The 24,646-nt window shown below is 37.3% G+C and overlaps 1 protein-coding gene across 1 annotated transcript in view; it reads right to left on the bottom strand.

The window, feature by feature from the left end:
- LOC145688043 (prolyl 3-hydroxylase 2-like) overlaps positions 1–24,445 on the bottom strand; it is a 162,230-nt gene extending 137,785 nt beyond the window's left edge. Inside the window, exon 1 of the mRNA XM_081761741.1 lies at positions 23,847–24,445. Coding sequence (XP_081617867.1) covers positions 23,847–24,317 — 471 coding nt within the window. The 5' untranslated portion in view covers positions 24,318–24,445. The remainder of the gene's footprint in view (positions 1–23,846) is intronic.
- Between the last annotated feature and the right edge of the window lie 201 nt (positions 24,446–24,646).

The following is a 24,646-nucleotide window of genomic DNA, read 5'->3' as shown; positions in this document are numbered from 1 at the left end:
TTGTCAAAAAAACATCGGAAAGACCTTAATCCAGCAATGGATCGACAAGAATTCATAATGATATGTATGCATTTCAAATATAAATAACCCTCACAACTACATGTGATCCCAGTTCTCATTCTTGATATCTGAGCATTTGAGACTAAGACATAAACGCTTATACCTTGTTCTGAGGAATCACATGTTTAACCCTGTAGCTGTAAAAATTTCTAGAAACAAGGAGAGTTAAACTAAAATTTACTGTTTCTCGGTATAACTGGGTAAAATTTACTGTTGTTTCTGGGTATAACAAACGAAATATTTCAACAACCGGTTCTAGCGCATCGGCTAAATAGCACCACTGGTTGTGACTTGAAACTTTTCGAAGTCCTTAAAAGCAAAGTTCGCTAGTTCCATTTTCAATGAAAAATCATGTCCCCGTGAGAAATTCATGGAAGCATCCAGCCCCCAAGAACCCACTCATAGACACCCCTGCTTATGACTATAATAATCATATTGTTCTCTTTTCTTCCTTGGAATGTCGATTCGGAGTAAATAAAATACGGAACAAAGCTTCCACAACTCTTTCTGCATTTGCTTTTCTTGTATGGAAGATCAAACAGTTTACGAGCTGCTATTACTATTTTCATTTAAAAAAATATGACTGTGATATGGCTTTCAACAATAAGCCACAACCAGGAACAAAGGGAAGAAAGAACTAATAACTCCAAGTCACTCGATTCAATCAAACGACATTCACAGCTTGATTATCAACGAGAGAGTTCCGAGTGCTCTGGAAAAACCATTAGTTGTTACGAGCTACAGAGTGGGAATGAGCGATTTATACGATCTGTCGAACAGAAACGCTTCATCAGCAACTGTTGTGCAAGTAATACACTTTCAGGGCAATGTGTTGACGTTGCACTTTTACAGCTTGCCCGTAAATTTGACTGTTTAGTATCTATGATTATAATAATAAAAATGAAGGGGAAAAAATAAAATATTTCCTTCCTTTGTGAAGGTACATTGTCATTCGAATGAAAATCACATTTAAAAAAAAAGAAAGAAAAGAAAAGAAAAACAAGCATCCTGAATATAAAATAGTTACACTAATAACTTTGAAAAATGAACACGAGCGACACGTTGAAAGAACGATGAAGCAGTAGAGAAGTAGGCGGATCTATTCTATACTCGTGTTTCTTCCAAACACTGTCTGGGGACTTCGCGCCACCCTCTGCAGTTGCTACATCATCGCCACGGGGGATAAGATAAATTTAATTGCGGTCACATGTCGTTTTGGTGCAGTGTCCGACAATCCTTCTTTAACAAAGTGTTCCCTAGTGCAGTTCCCTAACATTTTTATCACCCGCAAACCCGAACAATTTTTTTTTCGAAAATAGCCTGATTCTATTCTTCAGACAGGAAATGCGACAACGTTGAGTCAAACCTTTTATCATTCTTCATAACATTGTTTTTCTGTTGTTTGTCGAAAGACTACATTTCAAGATTTACATTCATGTAATATTTTGCAGTCAATGTCGCATTTACTTGTTATGTTGTACAAATTTAAACAAACAGGCTCACACACAACATATCTTACGAGAGCCTTTATCTCAAATAGGAAACCAAATATTGGAATTAATATACAGGGTAACTCAGTCCGCTAACATACGATAAGTCTGTTATTATCAGAGTTACAAAAATATGTAAGAGGGGAAACTGTTTGCAAATATGATGTTTTCAATCTAAAGTAAAGGATTTTTTTTTTTAATCGGACGAGCCGTTTGGGCTGTACACTCTTTATGCGTCCAATGTTAAATGAAAATGCAACGTTACCATTTAACTGGACAGACAACATACAGATGGTGATCAGAAAAATGGAAACACCTGAAGTTGGCAACACGTCAGATGTATGGGTTGGCAGTGGTGTCGTGGTGCCCGCAGCGCCGGATCGCTGGTGGTGGTGTGTTAGGTCGGTCTCCATACTACGTCAGGAGCAGTGGAACAGCAGTGTCCAGTGGCTGCAGCAGACGGAGGTAGTGTAAAATGGGAGACCTCTCAGATTTTCAGAGGGCAAATTGTTGGTGCGCGGTTATGTGGAGTGAGTGTGACGGCAGTGGCTACTGTGTTAGGTGTGTCGCGTGGGACAGTGTCGAAGGTGATGACGGCCTACACAACACACGGGAAAACCACATCGGGGACGCGGAACAGTGGGCGGTCATGAGTGGCAGGTCACGCCGGGTATTAAAGCGCATTGTCACGCAGAACCGTCGTGCCACTGCGGAGCAAGTGACGGAGGAACTCAATCAACACCTCCCCCACTCTGTTTCGACAATCACAGTCCGCCGCGAATTACATGACATGAACTTACGGGGTCGTGTTGCACGGGTCAAACCGCTCATCAGGGACCATAACGCTTTCGCACGCCGCAAATGGTGCCGCGACCATGCAACTTGGACCGTTGAGGACTGGAAACGTGCGATATAGTCGGATGAGTCATCCTTCACCCTATTCCCAACCACGGGCCGTGTTTATGTGTGGAGAACGCCCAAAGAAGCTTATGATCTGTAGTGTCTCCGCCCTACTGTGAAACATGGCGGCTGCTCGGTGATCCTGTGGGCCGCAATTTCATGGTTTTCATTGGGTCCTGTGGTCACACTTAGCGGACGAATCACTGCCAACGATTACGTCGCAATTTTAGGAGACCACTTGCATCCTATGGTCCGGATGTTGTTCCCGGTCAATGACGCCATCTTCCAGGATGATAATGCACCCATTCACACAGCTGGCGTTGTTGCAGCGTGGTTTGAGGAACATCGGGATGAAGTTCAACACCTCCCTTGGCCCGCCCAATCCCCAGATCTCAACATAATTGAACATCTGTGGTCCGTCTTGGAAACACGACTCCGGCGACGATTTCCACCTCTATCCTCTCTCAGAGAACTGGCCGATGCCCTGCACGAGGAATGGTGTAAAATTCCACTTGCTACCATTCACGACCTCTATGCCTCCATCCCACGTCGCATCAAGGCTGTTCTGAAGGCGAAAGGTGTCCCAACACCATATTAATCTGGTAAGTTGCAATTTCGTTCAGGTGTTTCCATTTTTCTGATCACCGTCTGTCACTGAATGTCCTTATGTTACTGTTTTTTAGGGCTAAGTATGGTGAATGGGGCATGTTTGAAATGGGAGCTGGCCATCGACATATTCGCTTAAAAAAACAATAACTTCATTCACTTATGTTGTGGGTCCAGTTAAATGGTAACGTTGCATTTTCATTTAACATTGGGCGCATAAAGAGTTTACAGCCCAAACGGCTCGTCCGATTTAAAAAAAAAAAATCCTTTACTTTAGATTGAAAACATCATATTTGGAAACGGTTTCCCCTCTTACATTTTGTTTAACTCTGATAATAACAGAGTTATCGTATGTGAGGGGACTTTTGAGATATCCTGTATATAGTGGGTTATGGTGCCTGACACCGGAAGATAACGCTTCTAGAATCTGAAGTCCTACCCTCATTAAAATATCGCGTATGTTAAACACTGTATTGATATGGGAAAGGACATTCAAACAATAATAGTCTCTCAGCAATGAAAGAAACCAAATATCACGAAAGTGTAGGGATTATTCTCTAATTATTGATTCAATATGTCTTTGGACAATTTTTGAATATTCATGCGCGGAATTTTTTGAATTGTTCTGGATATTGTTGTTTCCTTCAAAATACATTGGAAAGATAGGAAATAAGTGTTGCCATCTGTTGGAGATTAGCGCTCCTTTAAACTAACCTTAATGTCTCAAAATCATAGCTTTAAGAATCGAATCTTCTATATGAACGCGATGGCTCAATGGCATGGATGTTACGGAGATGCTAAGGATTTCTCTGTTTGATTCACGACCATATAGGTTCCTGACAGTATCGGACTGGGTCCCCCGGGGCCTCACGGTAGGAGTCGTACACATCCCGTATGCAAATTGTGTAATTATCTACATACTACTGGTAACATAAATTCAATTACCGTAATGTACAAAAGGGGCCCATTTTGTTTGCTTTATTGTAAATTCAGGCTATAATGATGGTCATAATTGAACAAGTAATGACGGATGTGCCATGTTTTCTAAATGCTATTTCTGTTGTACATCGCAGTAACCTTCGGGAAGGAACCCGTAAGGTATTGGGGGCCTTCTGGACGTAGTAAGATATACAGTTATCTCTCTGATGTCTGTGGAAATACTCAGTGACGTACATCTGTTGTAGACCCAAATTTCGTGGTTCTTTTTGTTATGTTGTAGATACTTGCATGAAGATTAAAATTTTGTATTAAAAAATAAAGTTCAGGGTGGGACCCCGGCCGAAATTCCAGCCCTGGCCAGTCCGAGACTGGTTCCTGAGGATAACATCGTGTCCATTAGTTCTCTTTCATTATCTTCACTGCACCAAATTTTCCATCATAATTCACTTACATTTACCTCTTGTCTTATTTAGCCTACAAGAATATAATCGTGGAATATTAAACTATTATTTCATTTTTATATCGTTGGTGCCCAGAAGCCATGATGACGCAAAGCACATTTTCACATGTTGTCCACGAGACGAGGTGCACATTTTCAAGTTCAACATGAGTTCAATTCAAATTCATAATCCTAGTCTCATTTTGCACACGAGACAAGAAGTTTCACGAGTCTTGTGGGTTACACTAGTTCATTCAAGTCAGATCTCGAACACTGTTTTAATGTTACATAGTATATATAAAAATACTATTTTATAGTATATATAAAAATACTACAACTTGATAAAATTATTATATGAATATAATAAAGAACATTTCTCAATGACTAGAGATACACAATTTATTACAAAAATACTCCAATAAATAAATATAATTAAAATGTTGTTATATCACACCTATAGTGGACCTCTCGTGTAGGGTTGCCAACTCTGGAAAATAAAAAAAAAAAAAGACACCCCCTCAAGATTCCCTATGATATAGGTGTAAGTGTGAAGTATCTCTGTTCGGACCCATCCATGGAAAGGGAATGTAATATCGTCAACAAAAGTGGATTAGCGCCTGTATTCTGTATATCCTTAGTGCGTTCACTAATAAGCTTAATAGGTGCATTGTGCTATAAATGAAAAACTGAAATCGACATTGATTATTTTATTGTATTTACTAGTAACAGCCACTTCTTTAAAATCATCGAAACGGATGAACAAAAATGCATTAATCTTTACGTGACAATTTTGGATTTGGAAAATGAAATTTATTCTTTAAACTTATACTTCAACTACAGGAAAGACGTCATTTTTCACTCTCAATAAATATATTAAATTCTCCACAAGTAAATTTTAAATTTTCCCTAATACAGTTCCTGTCATCACTTTAAAATTATCTAAACAGATAAACAAAATATATTAATCGTGGATAGAAAGTGAAAGGTGACAGTTTTGGGTTTACAGAATGAAAGTTTCTTTTAAAATCTAACTTCGAACTACATGAAATTGCTTCGAACTATAATAGATAAAAATTTAAAAACAAAACGGTCATAAAGGGGCTGGTAGGAAGTTTGTATCGGTCACCGGCTTTAATCAAAATAACAGTAATATTTTCGGCCAGGCCGGTGAAAAACCGGTCAGTTGGCAACCCTACTCTCGTGACGCGGAAGGTTTCTGATTTCTAGACGAAAAAAAAAAAAAAAACAGCATGAGTTTTGTATATAAATTTACAAAACGAGACGTGGAAAAAAAAAATGGAAACGACACGAGAAGGACAGTTTTTCGAGAATATCTTAGTTTTCGTCTCGTCTCGTCGGCAACAGTAGTACTAAACTGTACAAAGGTGGTTGATAGAAATATAATAATCAGTTTAAGTTTGATATCTGAACATCCCTTTTCGGCATCAAACCTAATAAGATGTAGCCCAACAGTTTACTGTGAGATTTAAATTACATAAGGCCCATTTTGGGATTAAACTCGGGACCATGAGCATGGAAAGCAAGTGTGCTAACCACTAGCCTAGTATAAGGAACTACTTTCACGATAAATTAATTCCATCGACGGAATATCAACATAACAAACCACACGGACATCGTATACACGTGACGATTTCGGTAACTCCCTGTATTTCAACTTCCCCATCTAAGTATAGTGCATTTTTTTAAGAACATTGTTGCAGCATCTCCGACTCGGTGAAAAAGCTGGCGGCATATAACATTGGAGCAGAATGATGTGTCATAACTCTCACGACTCGGCTTTACAAATACAAACTGCTCCAAGTAGACTTTGGGACTAAACAGACTACTGACGTCATCAGTCTAACAACTTCCGAGCAGACTATAACCACACAAGGAGAATAGAGAAACGTAGTTTTGCGTTCCGAGTTTCAACTGGAAAACACGTTCTCGCTGCAATGGCAAAGTTTGCTTTCTTACGCCCACAAGCTCTTTTCACGACCAGCGACTAATGGACTTCCTTTCTTGGTAACGCCGAAAGTTTATTTCTCTTTATTCTACTTGTTTATTATACATACACTGCGACATAGCTTATAAATTACCGCTAGCAGCAGATGCATGATCACAGTTTCGGACATTGTTCACGTGATTTACTCAGTTTTAAAAGTAGCTATATATCAGCATTCTGTATACGACGTACTTCTTTTTTTTATATATTTCTATGAATGCATCTCTATACATAAGCACAGAGGATTCCAAGAATAGAACAACGAATTTTTCCGTAATTAATTTTCTTCTGTACATACTCGTACAGGGTATTCCGCATCATAGTCAACACACTGTGAATAGCCTACAATAAAATTGATATAGTGCTCATGATTACCATACATAAGTGGAGATTTCAGAATATTACATTCGGAGGGGAACTATCAATACTAGGGAGTGAAGAATAGTATTATGAATACCTAGTAACACACATTGATCGTCAACGAAACATGACTTCGCGCACTCTATGAAATTATCACTCTCGTTCATGTCATTGATATGCGTAATCTTGTGTTCGATTCCCGAAATCGTCACTATAGGCACGGCCGGATTTAGGGGGGTGCACCGAAGCACGTGCACCCCCCCTTTGTTGTAAATGTACATTATCTAAAATTAGAAGCTATCAGTGAAAATAGCAATACTTATTCGAAAATTTCATATGTTTCTGTTTCGGGCTTGAAAGAAAACGGAGTTTTGCAAAGGCAATAGTTTATGTCAATTTTCTGAAGATTGAAGGAAAAGAACAGACACTTATCATTTCCAGGGAAACTCCTCATTCAGACCACAGATGGATGAAAGCATTTTAAAAAAATAAATTTAATTTAAATGTACTGGTACACCGCCCATCAGAAAATTCTGGATCCGGCCCTGATGGCAGGTCACCTGCCGCAACTGAGAAGATTCCATGCTCCACTGTCTTCTGCTAACCTCTTTGTCTCCACAGACGATTTTTCTGTTTTGATATCGTCTATCAATTGTAGCCTACTTCGCCCCCTCTCTCTCTATCTCCCCACCATACCCTCTAGGACGTCTCTCATGATACAGTTCCTTCTTAGCCAATATCCCAACCACTTTCTCTTCCCCTTCTTAATAATATTTAAAATTGTCCTTTTCTCTCCCCCACCACAATTCCTAATAGTCTCTCTTTCGTTTTCCGCTCATTTCAGCATATATATATATATATATATATATATATATATATATATATATACAGTGGCGGATCCAAGGGGGCTATAGGGGCTACAGCCTCCCTTGACGCTCAGGTATACGCTGGATAAAATGGGCTTCAATAATGCTTTACACTGGATAAAGCGGTAAATTATGGTATAGCCCCTCCCTTTATCATATCCTGGATCCGCCACTGTATATATATATATATATATATATATATATATATATATATATATATATATATATATATATATATATTTCAATTCATCTCCAGGTCCACACTTCGAAAGCTACCGGTCTTTTTTAATCATTTTGGCGTAATGTCTATGTTCCTGCTCCATACAATACAATACTCTTAACGAAGCATTGTATGAGTCTTTTTCTCAATTTTTTACTCAAGGTCCCACAAAATAGATTTTTCTTCCTCCTTAAAAAAGGCTACTGTCGCCATTCATATTCTTGCTTTTATTTCACGCTTACGTTTCATATCATCACTAATAATACTACCCAGGTATCGAAAACTAATCACCTGTTCTATTTCTCCCCCCTCCTACTTCTATATTTGACACCGGCCGCTTCGTTCCAATCACCATGACTTTTGTCTTTCTAACATTTATACTCATCCCATATTTTTCACAGCTCTTCCTAAAATTTTCTAACATCTTATTGATTTTCTCTTCAGATTCCGCTGCTGCCATTCTCAGCAAACCACACCAACAGAACAAGGAGCATACGAAAAACTTGGCGTTGAGAAAGGCAGTAGCGACAGGTAAACAAGAACATTGATTGCGCAATTAATAGCTTGGTGACATGCTCCTCATATATTCTTGAATACACGTACACTGTCAACTTTGATTCTCCTATTTTGTCCCCTCCGTTCCTTTACTCTACTTGGCTCTCTCTTGTTTCTTCGATTGTAAAAGACTGCTTCTCACATATCAGAGAGATGCAAACGACTCACTTAGAGCATGAAAATTCTTGGTTCATAGAAAATATTTTCACTAATGACACAATAGTAATGATTATTATGGTGGTGTTCTGAATATGCATTAAATATTAATTAAATACTTTTTAACTACGCAACTCACTATAAAAGTCACTATAATTGCACTAAAATTTCTCCATAGTTGCACCATAGATCAGTCTCTACATAATGATATTAAATAAAATTCAACTTGTCCATTAGAACTGAGTGACTAAAGATTTATATCAACTCAGTTAATTATGTTTTTAACATTTTAACATTATCCAGTATTATGTAACAAGCATGCAAAGAACTAATGATTATGCTTGTAAAAATAATTATATTGTACAATTTGAAATCAATATGACTTATAAATAGAAATTATACATAACAATTACCATTCTCACTTCTGGATTTTAACCTAAAACCTATGTACATATACACTCTCTTTTAATAAACTTACTCCGTCTGATTATAGTTTCGTAAGTAAATGGTACCCTAGGATTGCTACACTCACTCCAACTTTTTTTAAATTTTAGTGAACCGGGTATCTGCAAAGAGCTATTCAATAAACTAGGGCTTTCTATTTCAAGTGTACATCTGATGGCGCCGGGGTCCTCAAAAAAGGAGGGAAAAGTCTGTGGCCTACACCCTTTAATAGTTGGATGTGGACAGGATTGCCACATTGAATTATTTTACTGGTTTCGCTGTGCACTGTCTTGTTAGCCATTTTAAACAGCTTGACGATATTCACTCGTCAAGACCGAACGACTGAATGAATTGACAACACAGTCGAGGTCATTCAGTTCTTTCCCCAAAGCAAAGAAAGGTTTCCTCCGTTTGAGGGCGCCGCGGGGTGGGGACGAAGCATGTTCCACGTATTTTTCGAGGGCACACTTGAAATAGAAAGTTTTTTACTGTCTTTAAATTATTCACTTTTTTTACGATGGGATAATCTTAGTGAAGACGCTTATCGGTAAAATCTTTTGTTTACTCTTGAGCCCACGAAAATGTATTGGATAGGCACGGAACATAACACCATCTGACACATTCCTAAAAGGCACTACAGTTTCCAAGTTTCATACAAAAAATAAGAGAGAATGTAATTGCGTCAATGCAATAATTGAGCCTCTCATTACCATCATAAATTAAACAATTAAAATGATTTTTTTAAAAATATTTTGTTTTGTCTTGTTTCCGGAATCTCAACAATGGCCATTCTAAACTTCTAATATTTCATTCCTCCCCATGGTGTAACAAGAAGTGTCTGCATATACTTGCAATATATTACTATACACAGTGTCTTGAAAGTTCCCTGATATAGGGTAATTCTGTTACTATCAGAGTAACAACAAAATGTAAGAGGGGACACTGTCTCAAAATATTATGATTTCAATTTAAAGTGAAGGATTTTTTTTTTTTTTTTTTTTTTAGTCGGACGAGCCGATTGGACTGTACACTCTTTATGGGTCCAATGTTAAATGAAAATGCAACGTTGCCATTTACAGGGAGGTGAATAAATTTTGTAGGAGTATGGTGAATGAGGACATGTTTGAAATGGGGTCTGGTCATCGATACATTAGCGTAAAAGACAGTAACTTCATTCACTTATATTGTGGGTCCTGTGGGTCCATTTAATAATAACAAAGTTACCCTATGTCAGAGGACTTTTGAGACACCCTGTATAAAAATAATAATAATAAAAAGAATGATTGTTTATTTCTAATCAAAGACTTCCTGATTACGAAGCTACAGCGACACTACTACTACTACATTTCATTTTGTGAAGATAAACTTACAGTATTCAGAACATTTTTTCACAATGACATAGCTAAAAGTTATTCAGTTAAAATAAAAGCTATTTGCAAAGGTAACTATTATCAGTATGGTTTCAAGTTATTCGTTCTCTTCCCACTGGTCACTAGGACAAAACATAATTCTCATAACAGATACATTAACACGATGTCAGCATTTATATAAAGTCTTCCTCCTTTTTCCTCGTTCACAAACAAACCAATGTTTTACACTATACCTTATCTTCAAAACCTTGTCATGATCTAACTTAAGTATTACGCATACTAAGGAGGCACACTTTAACTTTGCAGTTAGGACTCAGCGTTCCGTAATTCTAACATTTATTTTTGTATTTTTTTCTTTTTCTTTTTCTGTTTTTTTTTTTAAATTTTCTATGAACCACTCTTTTAATCGTCAACTTGAGTGTTTTCTTCTGAATTTTTCACGTACATTTCCATTAAAATAATCAGACTTTTGACGTAAAACCTTGAAAATCAAGAAATAGCCAGAACAATCAAAGATAAAAAAAATAGTCTACTTCAAAATGAATAGTACAAAACGAAAAGTTATTTTGGACTTCTGTAGTGAATCTAGTGTGGAAGTAGGTAAGATGAAAGGTAAACTTTCCACCTTAAATTTGGCAACACTGAAGAACTCGCCCATTACGCAATTAATCACTAGCAGCTCTGGTGTGCAAAATGGCGGCATCACCAACAGAGAAGGTACGCTCGAATGCGCTTCAAATTCATTGGTACCCGTTGTTTAGAGACACTTTGACAAAATTTGGTAAACAAGTACCGCACCAGCACATCATCTTAAGATGATTGAAATAGTTTGAGGAAACAGATTGCTAATCTAAGGGGAAAAGCAGAAGCAAGCACAGGTGTCGTAAAAACTTGAATATCATTTAAGACAGCTGCTACGTCAGCAGGGGGACCAACATGGAACATGTGTGATAGTGTGAGTGTCCATACAAATTCAATACAGAAGAAAAAGAAGCCCGCGGGACTTTATCTTCCATGTTATATTGGTATTTCACAATAAATTCACTACAGAAGTTACAAGTAGCTTTTCTTTCTCTACTGTCTATTTTGAATTGCTCTCTATTCAATTCAAATGCCTTAAAAACTACAGAATTGATTTCAATGAATCCTTCACTGGAACCACACAAGATTACAGTTTACCTATCATTGCTTTCCTTCCTAAAATTGACCAAACTTAAAGAAAAAGGAAAAAAATGTGGAAAGGACATTATTGTACTATTATTACATATTTCTTTGTAATCGTTGGATTTAAAGGCACATAATTTATTAGATGGAGTGCTTCTTGCTTCAGAGAATATATAATCCACTTTCACGAAGCGTGTACGACAAACGCAGCAGATGTAGGTGACATTTTCTTGAACTGTTGGATGTGCAGACACGGAACTTCATAAATAACGACTTCTTGATATCCAGAGGACAAACATCACATACACCTAACTTAAAACAAACAAACAAACAAACAAAAAATCCACACTGACAGTGTTGACAGACTGTGTGGAGAAATCTAACTATTGTGAAATGTTTCTTTTGAACAATTAAATTTAAGAAATAAAATTCGGCATATGAGGCTTTGCAATATAAGTAATAATTCATTATCTTGCATGCATTTTGGAAAAATCCATTTAGAATATCAAAAAACGGGAAATTTAACCACTGCTATGTGTTTATTCTGAAAAACAAGCTTATAATATAAGTGTACAGTAATCACGAAACTGATATATAAGGGTTCGTTCATAAGTAGAACACAAAATAATCAGCTAGAATGACCACCTACTAATATCTGGTATGTCAACCTTCGGCTTGCAAAACAGAAGCAATGTGTTTTGACATGGAAACAAAGTCATTTAATTCCTGTAAGTTTCGCGATAGGCTCAGATCTGATGTTCAATAACATCCCAGAAGTGTTCAATTGGGTTAAGATCTGGTGAGTCTGTGGGCAACTGCAGCAAGTGAAATTCACCACTGTGAGTGCAGCGAAACGCTGACCATGTGACAAGGATCGTTGTACTGCTGAAAGATGACATTCCCAGCTGGAAATGCAGCCTACCTGAATGGATGTACACGATCAGCAATGACCTGCCGATAAGTAGGAGCCTTCATGATGCCCTCCATATACTACCAGGACAATGGATGACCATGTGAAGGTTCCCGAAATAATAATGGGGCTACCAATGAACCATCCCCGTGTTACTGTGCACGTCTGGAACAGCTGTTACTCTGAACGACGGACTCTGACTCGGCCATCGATGTGACAAAGCCAGTATCGTGATCCATCGGGCCATACAATTGTGCCATTACTCTGTGGTCTAATGACGATGGGTACGTGCTCAGTCCAATCGCTATCAACGATGCAATGCGGTTAACATTAGTACATTTGTGGGATGTCGGCTGCGGAGGCCCATATCTAACAATGTACAACAAAATTTGTGCTCAGACCTCAGACACACAGTGTTTTTCTACGGTTAAAGTCTGCTGTTAATTGTGGCAGAGTTTGCCCCTATCTTGTACTAACCGCCATTGTCTACGACGTCAAACACCTTTAATGAGGTATGGCTTCCTCTACGTCTACTGGTTTCACCGTTCTCTTTCCAACTTTGGAAGACACTAACCGCAGCAAGTAGTGAACACCCGACATTTCCCAGATGCTCATTTTCAGGCATCTGGCCATCACAATCTGGCTCCTATGAATCTTTCATATATCGCAGGCCTTCCCCATTCTAACGAAAGCATCATACTGACTGATTGAGTGAGATCCCTGCCACTGTCTGGCGATCGGTTCTGCTGTTCCCCGTGCCTTCTGCGTCAGTCCAGCGACTTTGTTCAAAAAGTAGCAAGTGGACATAATGTTTTGGCTGGTCAGTATAAATCTCATTCGCATGCGTGACTTCGAAAATTTCACCCCGAAGATATTATAAAGTGGGAATGAATTCAATATGGCGGACGAAGGGGAAGGTTTTCATTTTTTAAGCCACTGAATTGAGAGGCCACTGTGGGATCGAAAAACTGCAGGAACTCCAGTGAATTTGACTGAAGTTTATGTCAATGTTTTCGAGCCAGAAACCGAGCAACTTATATGTTTCAAATTTTTCAATAATCTTATGCGTTACAGGTGAAGAACGGGCACTTCAACACGTATTAAATAAAGTCACGTGTAAGTTCAATGAAAAAGTGTTTCGCTATTCAAGGGGGAAAAAAGTGAATATCTGGACAACAATATAAATTCAAAATTATACGTTTCAACTAGTCTACAGTTGACTGTAAGCAACATTATCGGAGCTATGTGTGACAAACTATTGTTTAATATCGACTTCATTAGTAAACTACTTCTTTTTTCCCTGCTTTATTTGCATAAAAAAGAGGTTAGTTAAACATACCTGACGCTAATGAATACCCTTGAAAGTGAAGCACATAACGTTTCCCTAAACATATTTCTATTACATTTATGGCGTGTATTACACTACATAACATTGGATAAAATTTAAGAAAATATTTTTTTTTTTTACAGAAGACAAAAAGTACGAAATGAAAAAAAAATAAGTAAGTAATTCCCTGCATACTTATAATTTTTCATTTTGTTATTTGTGTTTGTCATGTGTGTCTGTAATTAAAAAGCACGAATCTAGATGAAACAAACATTAACATTTATATTCATCCATTAATTCTGGCAAATATTGCACGGATGTCCCTCCGGGTCATGACACAAAACTTATTATATTTCAGTACTGTTCGTTAATCCAATTGTTTGAATATTAAAAAAAGAATCAATAATTCATTAGGATTTGGCTAACGAAGTGAAAATATTTCTGTACATTCATGTTATTTTACACCACTCCAGGATTGATATTGCTGAGTTTTAAAGATCTGCAACAGTATTAAGCTTTTATTTCTCTTTGTTGTGCCCTTATTTAACACCACAATTGACATAACTGTTATGTCAATTCAAAGTTACATATTAGAAGGGTGTGCAGTTAATCAGATTTTTAAGTGTTACACCAAGATTAACACACTGTACTGCAACTAATCTGCTAATTCTTCATAGATAAGACAGTAACATATTCTTGGTATATAATTTTCGTTGAAATTACTATATGACCCAAAACTTTCGGTAGTTTCTTTGGTTTTAGCATACGAAATAAAATGAAATGAAATCTTTGAGTTTTACGTCCCACAGTTATGCCGGTTAGGCTAAAGGAGACGGTGATTATGAGAAATGAATGAAATGGTGGAATGAAGGAAGTTGGAGGAAACGGGAGAACCCCGAGAAAACCCAAGAGCACGATGTTTGTCCACCACAAAGTTCCCACGGTGCGAGCTGGGATAGAACCAGAGACCCCAAGCACCGGAGGTGGACAAACATCGTCTAAGTCTACCCCCTTTAGCCTACGATTGAGTTAAAACACTACACTAAGACAGTATTGTGAAAATTTCTTTGAGTGGCAGCACTTAAGAGGCCTCATCCCGGCGAAATTAAAATACCACTAATTTTACAGTAATTATGTGATATCTTCAAATAGATAAAAGATAATTGAAATGTGGAACAAGAGCGCCCTAGACAATATTATTTTGCGTAAGGTACCATTATCACAAGTCACCTAGTGGCTTTCCGTTTTCAGCCGTTTAGAAACGCGAAAATAAATGCCTATTTTCAAAATGGCTCGAAATCGAAAGCAGATAAGTGAATTGTGATAACGGTATCTCATGTAAAATGATATTGTCTAGGGCGCTCTTGTTTCACATTTCAATTATCTTTTACCTATTTGATGATATCACATAATTACTGTAAAATTAGCGGTATTTTAATTTCGCCAGGATGAGGCCTCTTAAAATGTGAGAAAAAATGTCCTGGGAAAAATGACCCCGGGAAAAATAACTCCTAGCTGTGAACTGTAGTGGAGAAATGGCCTTGGCATATAAGATTGTGTGCCTTTTCTAGCAGTGAAGAGTTAGCCCTGTGCGGATTTTTACAATTATATGAGATTCGTATTCAAACAACAGAAGGGTAGTGACTAAATCGTATGCATTGATAAAATACAAAACTTAGGAAGTTACGAGGCACTTTTCGATGTTTTGACTATGAAGTGTGAAGAATACATTGGCTTTTCCCCTAATGTGGACCAAGTTGTGATGGATTTTTAACTAACTGCAATGCAGATAAATAAAAAGATTGTTTCGGGGGAAATATTCCTGGAATGGTGTACTTTGCACCTGCGTCAAAGTACATGGCGTAAGATGCAATATCTTGGATTCTCACAACGTTACCTCATAGATGATTTTAAACAATTTTGCTGTCAGATTGATTCCCTAGCATTTCTGCTCACGGCAGATGTGAAAAATGGAGCGCTATCTATGTATTAAAATGCTAGGTTTATACCAGATATACAGTCCCATATTGATCGGCCTTTGGAATTTTATGTAATTTTCAACGACCTTAAAAAGTTCGTTACTGAGTTCTCTATGTCTGTGTGTCTGTCCGTCTGTCCTTCCGGCAAAGTAAACACGCATACGAATTACCTACATTTGTGTTTTAAAAGTAAAAGAGATTCGTTTGTTCGTTATTTAGTAATCCTCCTTCTTAATGAAAGGTTGGATACATTTTTCGAAAAAAAAAGTGCATTTTTAACAACTTGAGCCCTATATCTGATTGCAGTTGCTTTCTATTTTTAAATTAAAATGAAAAATAAGCATAATGATTTACCACGGGGAAAAACAGTGGTCGAACTTTCTTCTCTGTGAGAAGGATCTCAGTAATCAGAAAAAAATACTACAATATTTTATATTTTCAAATAATAATAATAATAATAATAATAATAATAATAATAATAATAATATGTGTCCTGCGAAAATTCAAGTTACCCTGAAGTGTGCCGCAAGTTGAAAAAGGTTGGGAAACGCTGCCTAAGAGGATGGTAAATATTTTGGTACCAAATAGTAGCCGGTGGCCACTGCCCAATTGGCCATTGGTTTGAGGAGCCATATCTCAGGAGACATAAGTTGTAGAGAGATGTTGATGAATACCTAAGAGTATGGTAAATATTTTGGTACCAAATAGTAACAAGTGGCCGTTGTCCAATTAGGTACTGGTTCGGCCAGTAGCCACCAATTAATATCGGTGCCAAAATATTTACCATCCTTTTAGGTATTGATTAACACCAATATAATCTCTCTATGACTTTCCGTTCCCGTGATATTGACCAAAAACAGTTCCGATTTCGGGATTTTTTTTTTAAGGAGCCATATCCCGGAAACCGTAAGTCACAGAGAGATAATATTGGTTGATCAAAACCTAAGAGGATGGTGAACATTTTGGTACCAAATAGTAACCGGTGGCCACTGATCAATTGGCTACTGGCAAACTAGCCACCGTTCCTCAGATATTGACCAAAAAAGTTCGAATTTCGGTAGATTCAAGGAGCCATATCTCGGGAAATGTAAGTCATAGAGAGATGATATTTTGCGAATTTTTGCGAGAAACAGAACATGGTGAGGACAATATTTATTTTTACATGTAGGAACAATCACAGTTATCCTTCCCACTGCATCTCTCCATTCTTTTTAAGTCCGTTTTGGCATTGCTCTTGGAGCATTCTCAACTGGTTACTTATTGTTATCCATATGGGTTTGAATTAGTTTAGTTTATTATTTATTTTTAATTTCTTTTCACTCATACATTTAACTAGGAACAAACTGAAGCAAATAAACTTATTATCTTTGTAACCTAAAGGGTCATACTTGATCAATATAGGGTTCTATGTCTACTTTTGGGCACTCTGTATTCATGTGGTCAAGAAAAGCTCATGTGATTGTGGCCAATCTTTTCGACAATGAGATCTCGAAAACTACAAGTGCTAGAAACGTGCCGTTTTCGCTGATCCATTCCAAATTTTGTATAGATTTGTCAGCTCTCATTCAAATTTTCAAAAAAGAAGTCTATTTTTCTATTCCACGTTTTAAACCACGTTTTCTCCGTATTTGTTTAATATTGCTACTTGGACGATAAGGTTGATACCCTTGTGAAAAGCAACCAGTAGAGGAGCTACGTATAGCGGGTTGACTGACATTTCAGGCGCTCTACTTTAAATGACAAGACCTCTTGCAAGCTGGCAACTTTGAAGGTTTGTGAACCCGCAATGCGTACTCGGATATGGAATTATGAGAAAAAAAAATATTTGCACTTGGTATCATCTATAACTTAGCCAAGTTTGCCACAACCCTCCCCCCAACATTTTATATAGTATTCAATTCACTCCTCTGAGAGTCTTCCTGTCATTTACTTGTGTCCGCACAGATACTTGCACAGATCTAGTGAGAATTGGGAAGGAGATTCACCTCATATCTGAACTGTGTGCTGTGTAAACAGCGCAGGTTCAGCTAGTATCTACGTAAAATTGTTCCCCAAGAAAGCGTTGAGTTGGATATTTTAATCCCATTTTTGTTAATGGGACCCGCCGGGGACTGCGAAATAATAGAAAGAAACGTAAGATTGAGAAAGGTTGTTCCGTGGTTATCCGCATCAATGTGGAACGTTCTTACAAGTGGAACACAAAATAGTACTTGTAGTGTTTTAGAGAACAGCCATCAATTAGTACAATTGTGATATTTCTAATACAAAATAGAGATGATTTCTAAAACGTCCCGTCCCAATGCTTTTAAATTATATGAATAAATACTTTATTTAGTCCTCCACTTAATCACGCTTTAATTAGGCAGAGGTTGGAAATAAGATCATTGGTACATAATACTCATTGGTTGCAAAGAAGCTCACTTTTGTGAGCAAAATATTTCCTTGATGACTTACAAACGAATTATTTTATTCTCCCTTGGATGATGTAAGTTGAAAATGGAAGTCCTTTAAGAGTTAGAAACTGAAACATCACTGTTTTCTTCACCAAAACTTCTCTGTACTTGATCGTCACGGCATTAAACCGTTAACAATCGATTTTACAGCTAGCCTCCTCAGTGACATGCATCTTAACCTCTACAATAGGGTGACTATTGCAATCAATGGTTTTTGGTGCACTTGAACAAGCTAAGTGTAATAAGACAGAACTGCTAAATTTATAAGTCGACTGTTTTACGATACCAATACCTATGTATTATTTAGGGATGGGGAAAACCATTTTTTATAAAACCGGAAACCGGTTTCTAGTAAAACCGAAGTCCGAAAAACCAACATTTCTGTTTTCTCCAAAACTAATTAAGTTTTTCACCGACACCGGTTGCAGTTTTCTCCAAAATTCGGTTTGATTTTTCGCCAAAACCGGTTAGGTTTTTCACCGAAACTGGTTTCGTTTTTCTAAAAAAAATCGGTTCGGTTTTTACCGAAACTAAAAGCTCAAAACTGTTTTGGAAAACATAAAAATATTTCTGTGGAAATGGAGTCGGTTTCCGGAGAAAAACGAAACAGTATTCTGGTCAGAAATAGAAACAGCTTCGGGAAAACTGAAACAGGTTTCGATGAAAAACTGAACTGGTTTTGAAGAGAACCGAAACCGGATTCTTAAAAAAAAAAAAAAAAACGAGCTTGCTTTGGACAAAACCGATAACCGGTTTCGGTGAAGACCGAACCGGTTTTGAAGAAAAGATTTTTTTTAATTTTCAGAAACCGGTTTCGGCTTTCCTAAAAACCGGAAACCGAAAATCCAGTTTTTGTGCCCAGCACTAGTATAACTCATTAATTTTCTTGTTATCTAACACCCCTCGTAAACACTAAAGTTACATGAGACGTGGTCTATAGCTTCAAACGATATCTTATGCAGCAAAGACGAAAATCTCAACCATTAGTTTCAAGGATGTTCATTCGCATTATTCGTTTAAATGGTCTTATTTCAAGCTGTAAACATAAATTTCACAAGAATTAAAATTTATAACTTGGCAATCATCTGTCAAGTGTAGTGGCCGCAACGACTCGTGAAGCCTGGGCTCTACACCAATCGAATAACTTTAGCTTCAGTTGTAATACATCCAAAGATTTCGATACGAGTCATGAAGCTCCCTAACATGAGAGGCTGTACATAAGAATAGTGTAGTCTTACATATAGTCATCTTACGACACCGACGAGATCAAAAGAAACGATGCCTTAAACTGAAATCCAAACCACTATAGGTTATATGCCAAACATTGCACCCCAGCAGGATTTGCACCTGCACATGCACGCGCGACTAAACGGAATGCTCTTCACATAAGTCTGCTAACGAATCTTATACTCTATATACAGGGTGTCTCAAAAGTCCCCTGACATAGGGTAACTTTGTTAGTATCAGAGCTACTACAAAATGTAACAGCGGAAACTGTCTCCAAATATCACGTCATCATTCTAAAGTAAAGATTTTTTTTTAAGTCGGACGAGCCGTTTGGGCTGTACACTTTTTATGCGCCTACTGTTAAATAAAAATGAGACGTTGCCATTTACCTAGACCCCCAACATAAGTGATTGAAGTTACTGTCTGTTATGCTAACGTGTCGATGGCCAGCCCCTATTTCAAATATGTCACCATTCACCATATTCTTACAAAATTTGTCAACCTCCGGTCCCGTCTTTCCCTCCCGGAGCCCCAGGTAAATGGTAACGTTGCATTTTCATTTAACACTGGCGCATAAAGAGTTTAAAAGCCCAAAAGGCTCGTTAGATTAAAAAAAAAAAAATCCTTCACTTTTGATTGAAAACATTATATTTGGAGACGGTTTCCCCTCTTACATTTTAATAACAGAGTTACCCTATGTTAGGGGACTTTTGAAACACTCTGTATATGTAAAGTTATACAGGACTTAGAAACAAAGGAGTTACATCTACGTACATTAAACTAAGCAATTGAAATAGGAAACATATTTCTTCTGCGACCACCTACACTTTTTTTTTTTTAGACTTTCCAAACTATGCAGTGCATAAATATGGGAAATCTAATGCAACGACTGAGTCCGTCCGTTTGTCTATGGCAGCGTTTCCCAACCGATGTGCCGCGGCACACTAGTGTGCCGCGAGTGGGCCGCTGGTGTGCCGCGAGGAAATTGAAACAAAATTATTACTTCTATAGCAATCAAATTGCAAGACAGGGAAAAATGTATGTTTGTATTTCACATTACTATGAACTTCTACTATGAATCTACAATTTTAAGTTTCATACTGACTTACTTTTCTGTACATTTTCAACGTTGAAAAACGCATTTGTTATCATTGTTATGACCATTATTGCTTCTTTATTGTTGCAGACAATTTCGTAACTTGAAATTTTGAAATATCATTCAATACTTTCGACAAAGCAAACGTGCATACAAATTACCTACATTTGTGTTTTAAAAGTAAGAGATTTGTTTGTTCGTTCATTATTTAGTGATATTCTTTCTTTGTGAAAGGTTGGATACAGTTTTCGAAAAACGAATTGTATTTTTAGAAACCTGAGTCCTATATTTCATTGCAATTGATGTCAAATTTAAATTAGAATGGAAAATATGCATAATGATTTATCACGGGGGAAAACCAGTGATCGAGCTTTCTTCTCTGTGAGGAGATCAGTAATCAGAGAGAAAAAATACCACTGTATTTTATATTTACAAATAATAATAATAATAATAATAATAATAATAATAATAATAATAATAATAATAATATCTATGTGAGTGTGCCGCAAGAATTCAAGTTACACCTGTAGTGTACCGCAAGTTGAAAAAGGTTGGGAAACTCTGGTCTATGGACAGGTGTCAAAGCAAAGCAGTAAGAAATAGGCCTATATGAATAAATTGAATCAAGTCCATGAACTTGGTTTCCTCTCCCTTTTGTCTCTTTTATCTCTATGAAACTGGAATTGATACACTTTCAGTTTCAATATTAGATATCTATAATTTGAAAGTAGTTTGATAATGTGGAACGAAACTTACTTATGCGCATGGGCGCCCATGTCGTGGTTTCCAAGGGGGGGCAAGTATAAGCGACATTTCAAATATAGTTTCAAATTTTTCTGTAACTATTGTAAAAATTCAATTGAGTTTTCGACATTCCGAAGTACAATTTCTTCAAGGGGGGGTGATCGCCCCACCTTGTCCCCCTAATGGGCGCCCTTGCTTATGCGGGTCTTATTTTTATTAAGAACAACCAACTAATTTTAAAACATGTGTCAGTCAATGAAAGAATTGACACAAAATGAAACACCTTTTGTAACTACTGACTGACGCCATTTTCGAAGGACATAAAACATGCAGCGACTTCTCTTTGTTATATTGAGCACTTAAGGAGATTGTATTTAAATGCAAAACTAATTCTATGTAGGTACGTGATACTCTTTCCACAAACACTTGATTTATAAGCTGAGTCAAGCAAAAAGGTACTTCTGACAACATTTGATTTCGGTGGGTGCCAGAGAAATGTGCCACACACACAGTGAATGATGATGAAAGAATTGGTGGAATGAAAACGTGGGAGAAAACGGGAGTACCCGAGGAAACTTACGGACATGATGTCCACCACATACTTACTTGACCGGGGATCGAACAAGGGACCTCACGCACCAGAGGTAAGCACTCTACGAGCTTTACCACTGAGCGACTGTGCCCCCCTGGAGTATGAGAGGGTATATAATACTGACCGACTAGTATTCATCCATAAATAAGATTTGCGTGATCCTCTTTATTGTCTTTAATCAATACGAGTAGCTATATATTATTCTAGCAAAGACATCCTGTCTATGATCAAGTGACAAACCGTGTGGTCACAGTCAGATTCCCAGTTAAGGCGTTTGCCTGGGATACAGACGCCCTGAGTAGCTAGATTAATGAACTAATTAATTCCTTAATCTATGGTCGTGGTAGTATACAATAATAAACGTTACTATTCAATAATATACAGTCTTATTAGTCCGGATCTCACCAACTTATATAGCCTTGCTGGTGAAAAATGAATTTAAATTCCAATCAATCAATCAATTAATCAAATGAAGACTTCAGTGACTGTTTCTTTGATTCGGTTTAAGTTTCTGAGACATTGACAGTGAGTGGCCAATGAATATGGTCCTACAGTGACGTTTCCACAAAGAATAACATGTTAGAATGTAATGTTCAATATGCTGTATCACACTATACAATTCCTTCATGTGTAATTCAAGAGGCCTATCAAATCGTGGTGGGCACAAAACTCGGTGTTCGGTTTTTCTACAAATCGGTTTTTATAAAAAAACGGTTTTGCTGTTTCTACTTTCTAAAAATAATCCTTGTTTTTAAATGTGTGTATATCCTACTTGTTGGACATTTATATAATAGCATATCTAACAGAAATTAAGGAAAGAAAGCATTGTGGCTATATGGTTACCGTACGCTCCTTCTGCAAGTAAGACCTGGGTTCTCTCCCCGCTGGGAGTTCATATGGTTCGGATTCCACGTTAATCTGTAGGTACATGTCTCATAGAGCCTCGGTGCTGAACGAGAAGCGAAACTTAAAAATAATCAACCAAGAATTTAAGAAAAAAAGTAGATGGTTCTACTTGATATATTTATTCCGGATATAGTCAAACGAGTTCAATCAGATGGTATGGTTTATAATAGCCAGTGTAGTCACCTATGATTTCAGGGAGTCGCCAAATAAGAATAAATTACTGGCATTTTTGCAGTCACCCTTTGCGTATTGAAAGTTTTGCTGCGGTACTTTTTTTTTTTTTTTAATCATCACTATATTCAGTGACAGCGATAACATCTCACAATGAGTCGCTTTTCTTGTTCTGTGGCTGGGGAGAGTCTTTGGAGCCAGTTTTTCCGCCACTGCCTGCATATGTATCTGATAAACGAATTAACGAAATGATCTTATTGCTATGATATTTGTGAAAGATTACACGTTTAGTATTAGATGTTAGACATCAGCTTATGAAATAATTTGAGGTCCGAAATAGCCTACTACTTTCTTCTTGTCTTGTCGTATCGTTCAGATGATGCAATAATGCCCTTTTGTAAGGTCAAGGCCACTTCTGACAGCAGAATTTGAGCAGTTAAATATTCTCGAGATAGAAAATATTCATTCTCGTAATAATTAATGCTTGTAACTTTTATTTTTGAAGATTGTATATTAGTCTCAACAAGCAAAACAGCTTAGCGGGATACGGATTTATTTGTTTCCTGTTTGAAGTTAATGGCATTCTATTAATACGTCTAGACTTTTACAGTTTCGATAAAAAATTAAACCCGCTCATTTTTGTTTCAATAAAGCATTGAATCATGCGTTGTGTTTCTCGAGTAAAGTAGATGTTGTGTTTACGCTTGCGCATACCCGGAGCAGCAACCTGTAAAAACAAAAACATTGCATTTTCCACACTTCTCGTAAACTCTAATCTGATTACCTGCGGGGACACTGATCAGTTAATTGACTTCATACTTTAAACAACTTATTTCCATTACAAATAGAATAACGCTATTCACTTACCTGAAAATAGCACAATTGCAAATAGTCATAAGGTTTCAATTCTTCAAAATCTTTCTCTGCATCAGGAGCAATTGTGTTCGGTTTTTCTTTGAAGTGATGCTTCTTGCATTTTAATAAACACAACGTCTTCTTCACAAGTTTCTCATAGAACTGTATATCTTCAATATTTTCCGAAAACATAGATGGAGCACGCTCACTTTCTTCCTGGCATTGTAGCCGACAGTTCACCAGTGTTTGTTTGTAGCTCTTGTACTCTTTTATTGCAAGTTCCATGTAATTAATGCAATCATCCCACCTTTCCTCTAAATAAGCTTCTGTGGCTTCTTTGTATAATACATCACATGGTACGGTGTTATTTAGAGACTGTGCGAAAGTTATAGAAATATGAGAAGTTAACAAAGACACACAAAACAGACAAACCACATACATCTTCAGCACGCATACACTCACTTTCACTACAGTAGAGGCCATCTTGAGTCTGGCTGCAAGTTTCGTCGGCTTTCGGCACTACGCGCCACACATTTTTAGTCTGCTAAAACTCCGATCGCGCTTCTATGCATGTCCCTCCCTTCAGAGAGAAACGAGTCAGACAGCACACGATCTGTTGATGCGTAGCATACTGCCTGCGGGAGTTGCCATAAGCTTGTCATAAATTATGATCTCGCCCAAACATCACGACTGTATCATCTTTCATTCTCACCAAAGTTACACGCATTATACGTGTAAGTCTCAGTGGCTTTACTCATTAAATCCCTAATGAAGGACTGAGAATGCAGAGGCTATTACAGAAGTTACAATGA

This window comes from Thermobia domestica, chromosome 6 (genome assembly GCF_964235325.1).
Source record: "Thermobia domestica chromosome 6, izTheDome1.hap1.1, whole genome shotgun sequence".
Taxonomy (NCBI): domain Eukaryota; kingdom Metazoa; phylum Arthropoda; class Insecta; order Zygentoma; family Lepismatidae; genus Thermobia; species Thermobia domestica.
Note: the sequence above shows the minus strand (reverse complement) of the source record. Positions and strands in the feature narration are given on the sequence as shown.